At 35.0% G+C, this 19,547-nt stretch overlaps 1 protein-coding gene across 1 annotated transcript in view; it reads left to right on the top strand.

Annotated features, from left to right (window-relative positions):
* The window catches only part of CTNND2 (catenin delta 2), a 974,829-nt gene that overhangs the window by 669,408 nt on the left and 285,874 nt on the right, over positions 1–19,547 (top strand). The window contains exon 10 of the mRNA XM_044665508.1: positions 14,948–15,161. Within this exon, the coding sequence (XP_044521443.1) occupies positions 14,948–15,161 (214 nt within the window). The remainder of the gene's footprint in view (positions 1–14,947; positions 15,162–19,547) is intronic.

The raw sequence follows: 19,547 nt of genomic DNA, 5'->3' as shown, positions 1-19,547 counted from the left end.
GCGGGGGAGTGGGGAAAAGGAGGACTATCAGAAAAGCATGTGTGTGGAGATGAGGAAAGTGAAGAATGGGGGACAAAAGAGTCTGCCTCCTGTCCTGGGAGAGCCTAAGAGACATTGAAAGTCTGAAAGGGCACTGATCCCTGGGGTTTGGATGTGATAAAGAACCAGTGATTCAGGAAAAAAGGGGCTCCAGGAGGCTGAGAGGTCAGGTTTCCTCTGCCAGGCATGCAGCTACCATTTATTAAGTGCCTTCAATGAGGCAGGTGTATAAGGCTGGCACTATAAAGAGATAAAGGTTTGGACCGTCTAAGTCACCTAGGCTCTATCCTCCCTATGGGATTAGTCCAAAGAAGCAAGAGTCTTGATGCTGCTGACCATTATATCTTTTAAACATCCCAATAATACCAGGCAATATTAACTGTGAGTAACAGTTTGGAGGGGTGGAAGGCACTGGATAGATAAAGAAATAAAGGGCTTCCCTCAGAGGCAAGCCTTCAGATGAGTTTATTCCCTCTCTCTCAAAGCCTGGGAGCTTAATTGATGGATGGAGTGAATCAATCAAATCAATCAATCAATATGTATTATGTGCATGTTATATGCAAGGGACTGTGTTCTGTGCAGGGGATACATAAAGAAGCAAAAGACTGCCCTCAAGGCGCTTACAGTCCAATAAGTGGCCTATTAAGGCTCTGTGCTAAGCAAATATTTTTTCTCATTTGTTCATTACAACTCTGCCTGGTAGATGCTGTTATACCCATTTAAAGTTGAAAAAACTGAGTAAAACAGTTTAGGTGACTTGGCCAGGATCATACAGCTAGTAAGTGCTTGAGGTCACATTTGAACTCAGGTCTTTGGGATTTCAAGCCCAATACTCTATTACCAGGATCACTCACCTATCTCATGGGGAGGTTCTGACCTCAGGGATAGTCTCTGGGGGGCACCTGAAGGAAAGAGTTGAGAATGGGGGATAAGAGGGGCAGGGAAAGAGAAGAGGGATGTGCTCTTCCCTTTGAAAAAAATCTGGCCATACTGGAGGGAGTAACTATCTTCAGCTCATCTAAATACTTCCAAAACATACCTAGCTATATAACTCATCCTTTCAGAATCTTCTTCAAAGTTTATCAAAGTTCCCTCTTTTCCATAAGCTTCCCCTAATCCATACTGCTGTTATTCTTCTACTGTCCTCAGATTTTCTGAGAACATCGTCTCTCTTTCTCTCCTTTGCTCTCATCATGAATACCTTGTATTATATTTATGAGTCTGTATGGGGATATCCTGGTGAATATTTAAGAACCAGCTCTCTTTGAAAAAAATAAACGTAACGTGCTTTTCATTTTAATCTGCATTATTAACATTTATTCCATCACTTTCTTAAATTTATGCAATCAAAAAATCATTCATATAATGCTTTCTAGCATTGGCCAATTTTTGATGTATAAATAATACTTTTACTGAAAATTTAAGACTGAGACCTTGGGAGCTGGTACCCACTTGCTCTAGTACAAAGCTGATATCCCTCCAAATGCAATGTAAGTTCTTGAGGGTGTCCTATTTAATTATTGTATTTCAAATGCCCAGCATAGTCTCACTAATAGTAGACACCTAAGTATGTTCTTGTGTGTGCCTTTGATCACTTGGATTCAATGGGATAATTCTGAAGCTAAATCTGATCATATTTTTCCTTCTCAAATCCCACCAGTAACTATCCTGTAGCTTGTTAACACTGTTGTTATTGTTGAGTCATTTCAATCGTGTCCCTCTTTTTGTGACCCCATTTGGGATTTTCTTAGCAAAGATCCTAGACTGGTTTGCCATTTCTTTCTCCAGTTCCTTTTACAGATAAGGAAGCTGAAGAAAACAGGGTTAAATGACCTGCCTAGGGTCACATAGCAGCTAGTAAATATCTGAAGTCATATTTAAACTCTGGTCTTCCTGCCTCTCTTGAAGCTTTATCCATAGTGGCCCCAAGCTGCCCTTTGCCAGCTTTCACACGAATAGGTCATTAACTACTAACTATTACTTTAACATTACTAGTTAGTTAACTACTAGTAGTAATTATCACTACAATTTTTTATATTGAATAATACTATAATTAAGTTCTGTTGACTCCAAGTGCAACAATGCTTCCCTCTATTCCATTCTGCTTCTTTGACGCACTATTGAGAGAATAAGATAGGATATATAGTTAAATGGACTTTAAGTCAAGTGGAAAACTATACCATTAATAACAGAATACCTGACAGTTATATGATGGCATAAAGTTTTCAAAGGCTTTTCACATACATTATTTCAGTGGGTAAAAATATTAAATGACCAGCTTCTGGGTAACAATAGAAACATATTTTGAATATCATACATATATTAAAGAAATTTTAGAATGACTTTGTAAATAAATTCTTGGATATTTTATCCATTTGTCTATATATTTATATTTATATATATAAACAATTATATATATGTATACACATATACATATATATAAAACCAGAAGCATAAAATTCTGTTGCTACATAGCAACTGGTCATTTATTATTATTATTCACTGATGAAATAATATGTATGAAAATATGTTGAAATGTATGACTTTATACATTATATGTTGTTAATTATTAATTAGCATTACTATTAATAGTTTAATCTTCCATTTGGCTTTCAGAGTCAGGTCATTATATACCGTCTCTGATGCCACCAATGCTGCCTAGAACATTCTGATATAGTTAAATGGAACTATTCAACATCTTACCAAAAAGCCCCATACTTCCACCTCCCCACATAAGAGCTTTGAACTTAGTTTTTCCAATGAAGGCATGTTTTATTTTTTTCTCACCTAGATTAAAAACAGAAAAACTAGGGCATTAAGTGCTATTCTTTTGAAAACACTGATTAATGGAGACATGTCTTGGACAAGCATCTATCATAGCATCTTACTGGTCAAATTGATGCATCTGACCTTAAAATGATACAGAGTAACTTGAATCATTTCATTCTGGAATAAATAACAAGTTATATCCCACAACAGACACATAATCTATCAAATTAGACAGCTCATACACTAAATCAAAATTAGACAGTTGTAGCTATGAAATGCCACTCCTCCCTATCTACGACTCCAGTGAATCATACAATGTGTTGTGTGATGTATGATGGTGGGCTTTTCCCTTGTATTGATCATTCAGTACAAGAGTGAAACAGTTAAGATTATCCTGTAACAATCTGATAGGTATTGGGGGGAGAATAAACTTTAAATTGACCTCAACATTTCCTCTAGTAAATATCGTATATGTCACTAAAATTAATGGATTGTCTGTAGAAAGGAACATAATCTGTCTCCAAGGAATTCCTGCTGTTCAGTCAGAAGTTGTTCTTCCTGAGAGAAGCGAGGAATCAATATAGAAGGGATACCCTAAGATTTCTGAAATTAATGTTGTTCTGTGTAATTAAGTGGAAACTACATAAATAGAGTTCAAATGTAATAATGCATACAGATGGGCTATTTGCCCCTTCATGATACTCTGTGGGGAGTAATTTTTTGATTGTTTCTTTTGATCATATGATCAAAATATGATTTCATAGACTTGAAGAACAACTAGTGTGGAAGGGCTTTTCACCAAAATAGGCAGATAGATTCTCTGTCACTTACTGAGAGTTGCCTGAGGGCACTAAAAACTTAATTTTCTTGCCAGGGCCACACAGCGATTATGTATCAGAGAAAGGAATTGAACTCAAGTGGTCTTCTTACCTGCAGTGCTGATCCTCTGACTACTACCACATCCCACTCCATTACATTATAATGTCTATGTTGAAAATAAAAGACTAAAAATTAAAGCCATTATAAGAAATAGGAACTTTTATGGAGTGGAAGTTTTTCATGTTTTTCCTTTAAAACTAAAAATTCCTAAGTTGTAAACTCATCACCTTTGAGAATCATATGATTCCAAATCAATAGAACTTTAAAGATGCTTCCTTAAACAAAAGGGATACTTAATATTTTTATAGATCAACCATCAGTAGGTATATTTATTCTATCCCATTCTCCATTAATACCAGAATGTAATGTTCATGTATAAAATTGGAAAGGTTCAGGAAATAGACTCATAAATAGTTATATTTTATTCTATCAGTCTTATCCTATCATTTTTTTTTATTTTAAACCCTTAACTTCTGTGTATTGATTTATAGGTGGAAGAGTGGCAAGGGTAGGCAATGGGGGTCAAGTGACCTGCCCAGGGTCACACAGCTGGGAAGTGTCTGAGGCCGGATTTGAATCTAGGACCTCCTGTCTCTAGGCCTGGCTCTCAATCCACTGAGCTACCCAGCTGCCCTATCCTATCATTTTAAAAATAATTATTATATCTGATGTCAGTGAACTATGGATTACTATTGATGTTTTCAGTGTAACTTAAAGTGACTATTTGTTCTTAGATTCAACCTACTTTCTTCCAGGACCTCAATCTATGGACCTTTAAGAATTTCTATAGAAAAATAATTACTATCTACCATGCCTCCATTATTAATAACACCTTAGGAGTTTATTCTTTGAAACTGTCAACTTAGAGATGTCATTGCCTTTTAAAGAGATCTTCTGAATATTTCAGTAATAATTCTGTCTGAGAAATGCATGAGTTTATCGGTCCATATGAAGTTTAAGAACTTTTTTTAAACCTCTATTATATTTCTGTAATAGTTCAGATTGTGCTCAATCCATAAATCCATGTGTGTAATTTTAAATAATCACTAGCCTTGCATTACATTTATTTTCTTTAAAATGTTTTAAAATGTTTTGGCTGAAGTTGAACAGCTGGAGTTTGATGCCATCTTCCTTTTTATTTCCTTCATGTGATTTTTATTGTATGTGTGATATCACACACATACCATGACATGAGCAATATGTAAATATGTATTAAATGAGAGTACTGAGACAACTGATATCAAACTATTTACTACCTCAGGGAGGGGATACAGAGGAAAGGAGGGAGACAATCTGAATAGTAAAATATGAGAACTACATGTAATTGAAAAATTAATTTTTATTTTAATTAGTTTAGTTAGTTTAGATATTTAGTTAATTGACTAACATGGACCATCAGGAGACAGATTTGACATTTGTACACATTCTGCATTTCAAGAACTTATTCTGTTGAGAAGCAAGTCAGCATTGTAGATAACATGCTGCATTTGGACTCAGGAAGACCTGAGTTTGACTCCTACCTTAGTTACTCAACAAATCACTTAACCTCTATGATCCTCAATTTCAATTTCCTTATCTGTAAAATGAAAGTTAATAGTAACATCTACTCCCCCCCCCCAGGTTGTTGTAGGCATCAAACAAGAAAACGTATGTGCAATGCTTTCTAAAAATTAATCCACATCATAAATGTTAGCTACAAATAATATGCTTGCTTCAAAAAAGGTCACTTGCCGTATTTGAGGTTCAAATCTATACTGTTACTCACTCAGAGTTCTTAGTGACTTTCATAAGATTGAATCAAAACCTCTAAAAAATTTACTAAAGAAGGGCTCACAGGTAGATGGCTCAGAGTATTGAGAATTAAGCCTATAGATGAAAGGTCTTGGATTCAAATCTGGCCTTAGACAATTCCTAGCTGTGTGATATTGAGAGAGTCACTTAACACCTCTCCATTGCCTAGCCCTTACCACTTTTCTGTCTTGGAACTAATATATAGTATTGCTGCTAAGATGGAAGATCAAGATTCTGTTTTGTTTTGTTTTGTTTTTAATTAAGGAAATGGACTAATGTCACCAGGGATTTGTAATTTCATCCTTGGTTATTTTATCTTATTCCTGTTTAATTCTGTAGATAAGTTCTTACATATGAAATTATCACCTTATTTTTGAGCAAAATATTAATGTAGAAAAAATCAAACTCATTATTTTATATGATGAATTCTATTCACACCTAAAAAACATATTTAATGACATTTTAAGAAATTGTTTTTGTAAAATTGTAATTCCCCTTATGAAAAATGAAGTATCAACAAGTAACTAGGAAATAATACAAGGAAGGGATACAATACAAGAAAAAGATACAAAAAAGTAAAATATAAGGAACAGTAAAAAATACAATAAATACAAATACAAAACACTGCAACATTAAATAATTTGATTTTTAATTGGAAGAAAGATTAGGAATTTTCCAAGGGAGAAGAAGTGAACAGGTTCAATACCTTGAATTCAGACAAAAAGGTATCTCATTACTCCCAAACTACCTGTAAACAATCAAAGGATTGGACCATAGAAATAACTGATTGAATTCTAAAACTGAGTGCCCAAACTGCACTTTCACTCAATAAAACAAAAATTTTTAAATCCATTTAGAATCTAATATTTTTAAATTGTTTTTTATTTAGAATATTTTCCATGGTTACATGATTCATATTCTTTCCCTCTCCCTCAAACCCCTCTCCCTGTAGCCAGCATGCAATTCCACCGGGTTTTACATATATCATTGACCAAAAGATATTTCCATATTATTGATAGCTGCACTAGGGTGATCATTTAGCATCTACATCCCCAATAGTATCCTCAACAACTATGTGTTCAAACAGTTGTTTTTCTTCTGTGTTTCTCCTCCCACAGTTCTTCCTCTGCATGTGGCTAGTTTTCTTTCTCATGAGTCCCTCAGATTTGATCTGAATCATTGCATTGCTGCTGGTAGAAAAGTCTATTACATTCAATTGTGCCACAGCATATCAGCCTCTGTGTACAATGTTCTCTAGGTTCTGCTCCTTTCGCTCTGCATCAACTCCTGGAGGTGATTCCAGTTCACATGGAATTCCTCCTGTTCATTATTCCTTTGAGCACTATAATATTCCATCACCAACAGATACCACAATTTGTTCAGCCATCTGCCAATTGAAGGACATCCCCTTATTTTTCCAATTTTTTGCACAGAACATGGCTATAAATATTTTTGTACAAGTCTTTTTCCATATGATCTCTTTGGGGGTATAAACCCAATCGTGGTATAGCTGGATCAAAAGTCTTTTATAGCCCTTTGGGCATAGTTCCAAATTGCCATCCAGAATGGTTGTATCAATTCACAACTCCACCAGCAATACATTAATGTCCTAATTTTGCCACATCCCCTCCAACATTTATTATTTTCCTTTGCTGTCATGTTAGCTAATCTGCTAGGTGTAAGATGGTACCTCAGAGATGTTTTGAGTTACATTTCTCTAATTATAAGTGATTTTTCATGTGTTTGTTGATAGTTTTGGTTTTTTAATTTGAAAATTTCATATTCATGTCCCTTGCACATTTTTCAATTGGGGAATGGCTTGATTTTTTTGTACAATTGATTTAGCCCCTTATATATTTGAGTAATTAGACCCTTGTAAGAGTTTTTTGTTATAAAGATTTTTTTTCCCAACTTGTTAATTCCATTCTAATTTTGGTTACATTGTTTTTATTTGTACAAAAGCTTTTTTAATTTAATGTAATCAAAATTATTTATTTTACATTTTGTAATTTTTTCTAACTCTTGCATGATTTTAAAACCTTTACTTTCCCAAAGATCTGACAAGTATACTATTCTGGCCTCACCTAATTTACTTATAGTTTTCTTCTTTATATTTAGGTCATTCACCCATTCTGAATTTATCTTGGTGTAGAGTGTGAGATGTTGAACTAGACCCAATCCCTCCTATACTGTTTTCCAATTTCCCCAGCAATTTTTGTCAAATAGTGGGTTTTTGTCCCTAAATCTGGGCTCTTTGGGTTTATCATAGACTGTCTTGCCGATGTCACTTACCCCAAGTCTATTCCACTGATCCTCCCTTCTCTCTCTTAACCAGTACCATATTGTTTTGATGACTACTGCTTTATAATACAGTTTAAGATCTGGTACTACCTTCCTTCACATTTTTTGTCATCATTTCCCTTGATGTTCTTGATCTTTTGTTCTTCCAAATGAACTTTGTTATAGTTTTTTCTAATTCTATAAAAAAGTTTCTTGGTAGTTTGATAGGTATGGCACTAAATAAGTAAATTAATTTGTGCAGGATGGTCATTTTTATTATGTTAGCTCATCCTACCCAGGAGAAATTTATGTTTTTCCAATTGTTGAGATCTGGTTTTAATTTTGTGGAAAGTTCCATAGTTGTGTTCTTATAATTCCTGTGTTTGTTTTGGTAGATAGATTCCTATGTATTTTATATTGTCTAGGGAGGTTTTAAATGGAATTTCTCTTCTAAATCTTGCTGCTGAGATGTGTTGGAAATATATAGAAATGCTGACAATTTATGTGCATTTATTTTGTATCCTGCCACTTTGCTAAAGTTGTTGAATATTTCTACAAGCTTCTTAGTTGATTTTCTAGGATTTTTTAAGTAGACCATTATATCATCTGCAAAGAGTGATAGCTTGGTCTCCTCACTGCCTATTTTAATACCTTCAGTTTCTTTTTCTTCTCTAATTGCAATTGCTAGTGTTTCTAATACAATATTAAATAATAGAGGTGACAATGGGCATCCTTGTTTCACTCCTGATATTGTTGGGAAGTCTTCTAATTTATTCCCATTATATATGATGTTTGTTGATGGTTTAATATATATACTGTTTATTATTTTTAAGAAAGTCCTTCTATTCCTGTACTTTCTAGTGTTTTCAGAAGGAATGGGTGTTATATTTTTTTCAAAGGCTTTTTCAGCAACTATTGAAATAATCATGTGATTTTTGTTGGTTTGCTTGTTGATATAGTCATTTATGTGAATGGTTTTTCTAATATTGAACCATCTTTGCATTCCTGGTATAAATCTCACATGATCTTAATGAATAACCCTCGTGATCACTTGCTAGAGTCTTTTTGCTAGTATTCTATTTAAGATTTTTGCATATATACTCATTATATACTCATTAAGGTGATTAGTCTATAGTTTTCTTTCTCTGTTTTTGGTCTACCTGACTTTAGGATCAGTACCATATTTATGTCATGAAAGGAATTTGGTAGAACTCCTTCTTTGCTTATTATGTCAAATAATTTTTATAGTATTAGGATTAGTTGTTTTTATAAAATATGATAGAATTCACTTGTGAATCAATCTGGCACTGGGAATTTTTTCTTAGGATGTTCTTTGATGGCTTGTTCAATTTTTTTTCTGATATGGGATTGTTAAATATTCTATTTCTTCTACTGCTAATCTAGGCAATTTATATTTTTGTAAATATCCATCCATATCACCTAGATTGCTATATTTATTGCCATGTAATTGGGCAAAATAGTTTTTAATGATTGCCTTAATTTCCTCTTCATTAGAGATGTGGTCTCTCTTTTCAGCTTTGATACTATTAATTTGGTTTTCTTCTTTTCTTTTTTTTAAATTAGATTGACCAGTACTTTGTCAATTTTATTTATTTTTCAAAGTATTAGCTTCTAGTCTCATTTACCAATAGTTCTTTTACTTTTAACTTTATTAATTTCTCCCTTAATTTTTATGATCACTAATTTAGTTTTCATCTGGGGATTTTTAATTTGTTCCCATTCTAGTTTTTTTGTGATTTGTATGCCGAATTCATCAATCTTTGCCCTCCATAATTTGTTAATATATGTAATTAAGGACATAAAATTCCCTCTCAAAACTGCTTTGGCTGCTTCCCATAGATTTTGGTAGAATGTCTCATCATTGTCATTCTCTTCAATGAAATTGTTAATTGTTTCTATGACTTGTTCTTTAACTGATTTTGGAGAATCATATTTAATTTCTAATTAATTTTTGACTTGCCTATCCATGAAATCTTACTAATTTTTATTTTTATTGCATTTTGATCTGAAAAGATTATATTTATTATTTCTGCTCTTTTGCATCTGTTTGCCATGTTACTATGACCTAATACATGGTCAGTCTATGTGAATGTACCATGTGCAGCTAAAAAGAAGATGTATTCCTTTTTGTCCCTATTTATTTTTCTCCACATATATATTAACACTAATTTTTCTAGTATTTCATTTGCCTCTCTTACCTCTTTCCTATTCATTTTTTCATTTGATTCATCTAGATCTGATAGAGGAACATTCAGGTTTCCCACTAGTATAGTTTTACTATCTATTTCCTCCTTGAGCTCTGCCAGTTTCTCCTTTAAAAAATTGGATGCTATATCATTTGGTGCATACATTTTGAGTACTGATATTTCCTCATTGTCTATACTGCCTTTTGTCAGGATATAATAGCGTTCCCTATCTCTTTTAACCAGATCTATTTTTATTTTGGCTTAGGCATATATCATAATTGCAACTTCTGCCTTCTTTTTCTCAGTTGAAACCTAATTGATTTGCTCCAGCCTTTAACCTTTACCCTGTGTATGTCCACCTGCTTCATGTGTGTTTCTTGTAGATAACACATGGTAGAATTTTGTTTTCTAATCCACTCTGTTATTTGCTTCCATTTTATAGGTAAATTCATCCCATTCACATTCAGAGTTGTGATTGTCAGCTGTGTATTCTCCAACATTTTGATATCTTCTTCTAGTTCTGCCCTTTCTTCTTTCACTATTTCCTTTTAACCCAATGGTTTACTTTTAACCAGTCCCCCTTATCCCCTCCCTTAGTTTACTTCCTTTTTCCACCCCCTCCCTTTTTGTTCCCCTCTTATTATTTTTAAGGTCTCTCCTCTTTTTTCCTCCCTTTTTGATCTTCCCACCCCACTACCTCCCATGGTTTATTCCTTCTTACTTTTCCTCTAAGGTAAGATAGAATTTGATGTCCCAATGGAACTAGCTGTGCTTCCCTCTCAGAATTGATTCCACTGAGAATAAGGTTTAAGTATTTTCTATTAACACTCTTTTACTCTCCTTCATATAATAGTATTCATCCCCTTCCCTTTCTATGCACCTCTTTGTGTGGTATAGGTTATCCTATTTTTTTCTTATTCCTTCAAGCTTCTCTTGGTGCCTTCTTCTATTTCCCTCTTTTTCTTTTTTTTTGCATATCGTCTAAGAGCATTTAGTACCCCAACCTCTCCCTATGAAAATTTTTTTAATTACTATAATAGTGAATACAATTTTTGAGAGTTACACATAGAATTTCTCCATATAGGAATACAAATAATTTGATCTTATTAAAGCCCTTAAAGAAGTAAATTTTTTAAGAAGTAAATTTTTTAAAAAATATTTTTTCTTTCTCCTCTCTTTCTTATTTACCTTTTCATGTTTATCTTGATTTTTTGTGGTTGCATATCAAACTTTCTGCTTAGTTCTGGTCTTTTCTTTACAAATACTTGAAAATCTTCTATTTTGTTGAATGCCCATACTTTCCTCTGGAAGAATATAGTCAATTTTAATGGGTTGGTGATCCTTGGTTGTAGACCCAGTTCTCTTGCTTTTTTGAATATCATATTCCAAGCCTTATGGTCTTTTAGTGTGGAGGCTGCCAGATCCTGTGTAATCCTGATTGGTGTCCCTTGATATTTTAATTGTCTCTCTCTGTCTTCTTGTAATATTTTCTCCTTTACTTGGAAGCTTTTGAATTTGGCAAATTATATTCCTGCAGGTTGTCTTTTGAGGATTTAGAGTAGAGGGTGATCTATGGAATCTTTCAGTGTTTATTTTGCCCTCTTGTTCAAGAACATCAGAGATGTTTCCTTGGATAATTTCTTCTAGTATGATGTCAAGATTCCTGTTTGTTTCTGATTTTTCAGGAAGATCAATGATTCTCAGATTGGCTCTTCTAGACCTGTTTTCTTGATCTGTCATTTTCTCAGTGAGATATTTCATGGTTCCTTCTATTTTGTCAGTCTTTTAACTTACCTTTATTAGTTCTTGCTGTCTTGTGAGATCATTGGCTTCTGCTTGCCCAATTCTGGTCTTTAGATACAAAGGTTTCTGCTATAATATTTTAATTTTCTTTTTCAGTTTGGTCTATCCTGTTTTTTATGGTTTCTAGCTGTTTAATTTTGGTCTCCTATTTGCTTATCATTTCATTTGATTTTGGGGCATCTTTCTCTAATTGGGAGTTTCTGTCTTTAAACGTGGTGTTAATTTCTTTTTAAGCTATTTCCCCCTTTTCTTTCCAAATCTCTTCCATCTTTCTCATGATCTCAGATTTGGACTCTTCAAGAGCTTGTGACCAATTTTCATTTTTTTGGGGAAGGTTTGGATGTATTTACTTGTTTGTCCTCCTCTGCTGTCTGCTCTGTGGTCTGGATTTTTTTTTCTCCATAAGAACTATCCAATGTCCGTGCCTTTCTCTTGTTCTTTCTGGTGGTTGAAATTTCTTGGGTATTGTTAGCCATCACTATGCTGGTTTTTATAAGTGAGGGGAGCCAGCTCTCTGTGTATGGAGCTATATAGCAGTTTTTGCCTGAGGCTATTTTACGAGTCTCAGCGTGGCTTCTACTGTCTGCTGCCCTTCTCTGCTTTATCTCCACGCTTAAGGTCTGTGCTCTTTAGCCTCCTAGGGTCTCAAGTCTAGCTGTTCTTAGGGGCAATCCCCTGGTGGTCCCAGTCAGCTGCCAAGAACCCAGAGATTTCCCCACGCTTGCTCCTCTGCCAGAGGCTCTTTTTTGAGTCTCAATGCACTGCTTCCACAGCCTATTACCCCTCTCAATTGTATCTCTGCACCCAAGGTCCGTGCTCTTTAGCCTCCTGGAGTCTCAAGTCTTTCTGCTCTCAGGGGCCAACCCTTGGTGGTCCCAGTTAGCTGCCAAGAACCTGGAAATTGCTCCATTCTAGCTCTAATTCTAGCAGGCTGGCTCTGACTCTGGCACCATAGATGGGGTTGGGGAGGGTTGCTCATATTTTGGTGAAAGCTATTTCATCCCCTTAGAGCATGGAAATGCCTAAATCCCACGTACCTTCAATACTGTGCCCTAATGTGCCCTTCGTTCATATGCATTTGTTTTTTTTGTCCTTTTGAGATATCATATATGAGTCCTTGTTGAGGAGAGTTAAGCACCCTGCTTCTACTCTGCAGCCATCATAACCTGGAAGTCTCTAGAATCTAATATTTAAAATTCGTTTTTATGTTGTTACAGTTATATTCTTTAAATTGGTACTTAAAATATTACTAAAAGTACTATATTTTATAATGTAGTCTAGTTTTCAGTTTGTCACAGATTTGGTTAGTAAATTGAACCCTGTATTTGTTGTTGTTCAGTAATTTCAGTTATGTCCAACTCTCTATGACCATATTTCGGGTTTTCTTGGCAAAGATACTAGAATGGTTTGTTATATATTTCTCCAACTCATCTTACAGATAAGGAAACTGAGGTTAAAAGTTCAGTGATTTGCTCAACATCACACAGATATTGTGTCTAAGACCAGATTTGAACTCAGGAAGATAAGTCTTCCTGACTCCAAGCCATTTCTTTATACACTAAGCCATCTTGCTGCCCATTGGGCCCTTTATGCAATCACCTAAACAGCATTCTTCTCTTAATTGAATAACAAGCCCTAAAAGCAAAGATACAAGGGTTGACCCAAGTAAAAGTATACAGCAACAAAAGAGTGTTTCCAGTCCCATGTCATCCATTCTCATTGCTTTTATAATTTCCCTTGCCGTATTCTGTAAGATGCCCACATTGCCCTTATGTAAGTTACTCAGGGTATCACTGGCCTGGCCTGCTTTTCCTTTGGATTTTCCCATACTTTCCATCAATTTAAATGTAGCTCTGGTCAGCATCCTATTTGCTTCTGACCTGCTTTGATAGTTAACCTGATAAACATGTTAAGGTGTTAAAAAGTTAGTAGCTGCCCTTCCAAGATAACATGTTTTTATTTAAATCAAAGTTTAATACTATAATTGAGGAAAGAATAATGATAGGAATTTCAGTCTAGAAAAATAGCACAGATCACACAGAGGAAGTTATACTGTTCTGTATTTGTTCCCCAAGAGCTGCACTTTCAGTCATCTTGAAGTCAACAGGTAAATTACCAAAGTCCAATTCTTGGCCTCCTGGAAAATGCTGAAGCAAAGAAAATTGCTAAGTGTGATCTGGTCATTTTCCCGTTTTAAAATCTGAAATGCTCAAATGCATCTTTTCTAATGAAAACTCCATCAAATAGTCCTTATATTAAGCACCCACTTTGCTTTGTTGGCAGCTAAGCTGTTTTTAATTTTAAAATATGCCTAAAAGCCAATCGATCTAAAAGCCATTGAGACACTTAAGGAAATGTGCTGTAAGCAGTTTTGTCCTAGTTTTTGTGAAATTCACAAGTTAGTTTGGTTCTGTTCTGTAAAAATATGGAAATGAAGGGTTTCTTTTTTTCTTCATTACTGAACTAATGACTAAATGAAATATGGCAATAGAGATAGGGACAGGAACTAACACTCCACTGATCTAGGAAACTCTACCAATGCAGGTCATTACCTTCTCTGAAATACATAGCCATAGGGAATGACCAAGAGCAGAGAGGGGGTTAGTGACTTACTGACTCACAAGGTATAGCTTCCTTGTTTCAAGGCCAGCTCTAAGGCCAAAAGGGATGTAAATGTTTTTTTTTTTATTCTAGGGAACATTGTGAATGACCTTCCCAACCTAATTGCTTTGGCCTATCCAATTTACACTGGAAATCCTCGAAGAGTTCTCCTACTAAGCATTATTTTAATGTCTAAATATTCTAATGATGCTTTAAGATTTAGGGCAATTTCTTTTAAAAAGAGAAAACCCTACTAATGAATAATAATTATTATTTTATTCTTCTTTGCATTTTATATTATATCATCATATTTGCATATGCAAAGCTATATTATAGTCTTTTGGAAATAAAAAAATAAGATTCTGGGATTTAAATGCAAGAGCTTATGCTTTTTCTTTGTTGTACATTAAAGAAAACATTGCCAGAGTCCAAAAAGGGAACTAGCTTGTTTTCTTTTCTCTTTCAATAGCTTATAATGATGCTGATTAAAGAGAATACATAATCTGAGGACCATTTCTTAATCTTAAAAATAAATCCTTTTACCTCAAACAAATGTTTTATCTGTTGGACATTTTCAGATAAGAAGACAAGGAGGCATACAGTTACTGGTGGACCTGTTGGACCATCGGATGACAGAAGTCCATCGTAGTGCCTGTGGAGCTTTGAGGAACTTGGTGTATGGGAAAGCTAATGATGATAACAAAATTGCCCTGAAAAACTGTGGGGGCATCCCAGCATTAGTACGGTTACTCCGCAAGACCACTGATCTGGAGATCCGAGAACTGGTCACAGGTATGAAAAAATTATACTGTAGTGTTAAGTTTTTGAGACTGTAAATTTCTGATGGTCAGCATAAGGACTAATAAAGTAATCTTATAGGATGGTATTGATTGTACAATCATAATTTGACAGTTTAAGAAGAATTAGAATACACAAAAATGTACTTATAAGAAAACTCTACTGAACATCATTTAATCTTTCTTTAAGAAGCCACCTTCTACTTAATTCATAACCTTTTTAGAACCTTATAATTTCTCATTTTTATTATGAACATCAGTTAAATAATGTATGGGCAACATTGTAATAATAGCTATTGGATTATGTTGCAAAGAGTGCTGAACAATAGAATTTGAAATCCTTTGTGTTTAACCTCCTGAACAGAATTCGTGTTCATACTCTTACCTACATGGTCTAGAGCAATGGTCGGCAACCTTTTTGGCTGTGAGAGCCATGAACATGTGTGGAAGGAGGAGGATGGAGGCAGAAGAAGCTGGAATATGGGGCGGGGGCTGAAGGGCCACCTGGGGCACATCCTGGGGCTCTGCCCAGACTGGCAGGTCAGGAGGTGGAGCCAGATATGGCTCGAGAGCCATACATTGCAGACCCCTGCTCTAGAGGGAACAAAGTATTTCTTATTTAGCATTGGTCCCCCTAAGTTCATGTTCAAAGCCAACTATGTTGCTGGGGGAGTTGTTTTCTCATTTACTATTGGGCTGGGCTCCTTCAGGTCACATTCAAACATTACCTTTTGCTCCCTGGAGCATCAAGCCTACACTGACTACGAATTCAAACTGAGGAACATATAGGTGCTGGAGCATCTTTCTGACCTTACAATACTCACAAAGTTGGAGATTTTTTCCTTTCACATAGAGCAGAAAAAAATAAATTCACAGACTAAGAGGTGAGGTCCTCTCACAAAACACCATGACCTCAAAGGGAAAAACTCAGAGTCTCTACTCTTATATCATTGTCTGACAGGACAACATGGGTGAAGGAGTCATCAAAAGGGCCTAGGCTAAGTGTCAGGCCTTGTAGAATATCTCTTTAGCCAAAGAATCTCCTCTTTCCCCCTGTGATTAACTATGTAGATCCAATCTCAAAATGTCCACACATGGACCACAGTCTCTTCAAAGTACTATAAACTCTCATGCACCTCCTTAAACAAACCACTGGTCCTATTGGGGAGATATAATTAGAGACATTCTATGCATGTACCAGCCCCTACTACACATGTCCTGCCCCTGTCACATAATGTATCTTCAAGAGACTTCTTTAGATATTATTGTCTAACCATTTCACTAGTTTTCAACTTTGCTTAGCATCTGAGTTGTGAACTGACAAATATTGATAATCTAGTTCTCCAAGGTTTGGGTGACCTCCAGGCTGAATTTTACAATATATTTAAGAAAACTATTAAAATTGTTCATCAGTATGGCTCAAAACCAAACATGCTGATTGTTTTATTTCAGAATAGAAACATTCAGGGCATTCGTACAAGGACACTTAGCTCTTTTAACCCAATTTTTTTATCTAGGTTTCACTACCAGAATTGGGATCCTAAACTTCTAAATTTAGGGTCAGGAACTTTTAGTCTAAATTAGGAATATAGGAATTAAACAAATTGTCCATTTTTAAATTTTAAAAAGATTAAAATTTTGTGTGTACTTAAAAATCTTGCAATATTCCCAAAACTTTTCACACATTAAGCATACTTTAGAAATCTAGTAGCATGGTAGTGCTAATGGTATCAGAGCCTAAAATTTCTCTAAGTTTCTGTGTAGATCCTCAATCCACATATTGAGCCAATAGCTAAATAAACAGAAACCTTGGATGAATGCTGAAATACTTCCTAAATGGATTAGCATATATTGTACATATCCTTTTAAATTTTGGGGGAGTAAATGAGCGTAGTTGTGATGCCTGAGTATATTAAGACTATTTAGTGTAATAGTCCAAATTAAATCCTAATATGTATCCCTCCTTCCTTCTCTTACTTTTCCCTTCTTCCTTCCCTTTTCTCACTCCTTCCCTTCCATCTTTACTTCCTTGTTTTCATCATCCCTTGATGCTTTTCTTCCATCCTTCCATTTTATCATTCTGTAGCACACTTCTAGGTACTAGAGATAATTACAAATTCAAAAATTAATTTAACAAATTTGTATTCAGATGCTGCCTGCTAGAATATAAATTCAATATAAAGTCAATAACTGAAACTGATAATATAGCCAGTAGACATTTATTAAATTCTAACTCTGTGCTAGGCACTGTGCCAAGTGGGAGAAATTCAAATACAGCCTAAGGAACAACAATCCTTGCCTTCAAGGAGATTGTGTTCTAAAGGAGGAAAAAAACACATGAAACTAAAAAGAGAAGAATTGGGAGAAGGTACCAACGAAGGGACCATAATAAAGGAAATCTAGGGAGTCAGGATTAGAAATTGGGGAAGAATGGAGACATGGATGATCTGAGCATCCTTGGAAGAACCAGCTCATTAGAAGGGGTCTCACAGATAGATTGTATTTCAGGTTCTTGGTACTTAGTAAAAGCAATATATTAAGTACCAGGGACACAAAGAAGAACTCAGTTCTTATTTGAGTCCTTGAGAAGATTCCAGTGTGAGAGAGAAGGTAAAATGTTCAAAAGTAACTCAGAGGGCTGAGAAATTCAGATGAAAAGGTCAGGCAAAATTCTGTGAAAAATCTCACATAGGTGCTACCACTTACAACTTGTCAAGCCAGAGAAGATTGTATGGAGGAGGTGAGAGCTAGAAGAAAGAGAAAGGTTTTAACACATGACAAATTCATTGGATCATTAGAGGAAGGGGAGAATTCCAAATTCATTGGGGAGAAACCTCAAACCTAATGACACAAGGCTACATTGAAAGAGAAAGAAAAGGATACTGCTTGGGAAGCTACTTCCCAGGGGAATGGAGTAAGGTCTCCCCACTGGTTACTAATGATGGCCCACCCTACTTATGGCTCTGTTGGTAACTAACTAGATGAGAGGGATAGGCAATAAAGAAAACTTGACTCTGACTTTCTAGGGATTACAGTTTTGCAAGGAGATATGTGCATACATAAATAATGCAATAGTCTTATGGTTTTAGGCATGCCTTAAGATACTGAGGGTTTTACATTTCATTTGACTTCTTAATTACCAGACCTTTTATAGGATAACTGTTAACCAGGATTAATTCCCTGCTGCTTGTCAAGGTGCTGCTGAGCTCAGTGGGGCTGTGATGAGGCATCCTGCTGACCAACAAAATGGGCCTTAATAAAATGAAAATCCCATTTGTTGAGCCCTTTCTTAAGCTATTTCCCAGCTTAAAGAATCACTCTGTAGGGTTTCTATATGCAAATAAAAAATAATTTCAAGTGAACCTAAATACCCACAGAGAACACTATGAAGATTTTATTTTTTTTTTACCATTTGATCAGTTTCAGGCCCTTTGCTATCAGAAAAAAAATATTAAAAGAATACCTTAAAGAAGTAAATCAATCTATATTTATCTCTCTGTTGTTGTTAACTTAGGAAAGGAATTATAAGGGGAAGCTAGATAGTTTGACGGATTGAGAGCTAGATCTAGAGTCAAGAGGTCCTGAGTTCTAAATTGGCCTCAGACACTTTCTAGGTTTGTGACCCTGGGCAATTCACTTAACTGTCATTGCCTAACCCTTAATGCTCTTCTGCTTTGGAACCAAAGATGGAAGGTAACGATTTATAAAAATGAGACAGGGGGTTGGGAGGGGGGGAGAGAAAGTAATTATATTACCAGGAATAAGAGGCCAATTTTCTTTAGATTCCATCCTTATATTTTTGACAGTGTCTCAGATGATTTCAAAATGAAAATTTAAAAGGTCTTAGCAAAATAAAGCTAATAGACAAGTTTTACCAAAAGTCTTAGTGTATTTTAAAGCTTTAGTTAACCTGAATAGCTTAAGAATGAACTAAGACTTTTGGGATGCCCTGTATAAGAATATCGATTTCTTTATAATGACTATGAATGATCATAACCATGCCTGAAGTATGTTTTCTATTTACGTTCATAATTCCTGAAGTGATTATCATAAAAGAAGTAGGAATATTATCTTTACTTTTCATATTTATAGGAAGGAATAGATCAAAACATATCACGAGTGAGATGAATTCATTCTATTAGGAGAAATATATGCAATCTTTGATTACAGAATCTCATACTATGCCATAGAGACTAATAAGCATCAGTGTTTTCATCTTATGGAAATCCAGGTGCATGATGCTTATATTAACTTGTCAAAGTCACACATAGGATCCATGATGCCTTTTTTTTTAGAGGAGTCTCATTTGTAATTAAATACTTTGTGGTCTTGTTTTTCATAAAAATTATCTCATTAATCTTCAAAGGGTTTTTTAATTGAA

Source organism: Gracilinanus agilis, chromosome 1 (assembly GCF_016433145.1).
Source record: "Gracilinanus agilis isolate LMUSP501 chromosome 1, AgileGrace, whole genome shotgun sequence".
NCBI classification, from domain to species: Eukaryota; Metazoa; Chordata; class Mammalia; order Didelphimorphia; family Didelphidae; genus Gracilinanus; species Gracilinanus agilis.
This window is presented reverse-complemented; position numbering and strand designations above follow the sequence as displayed.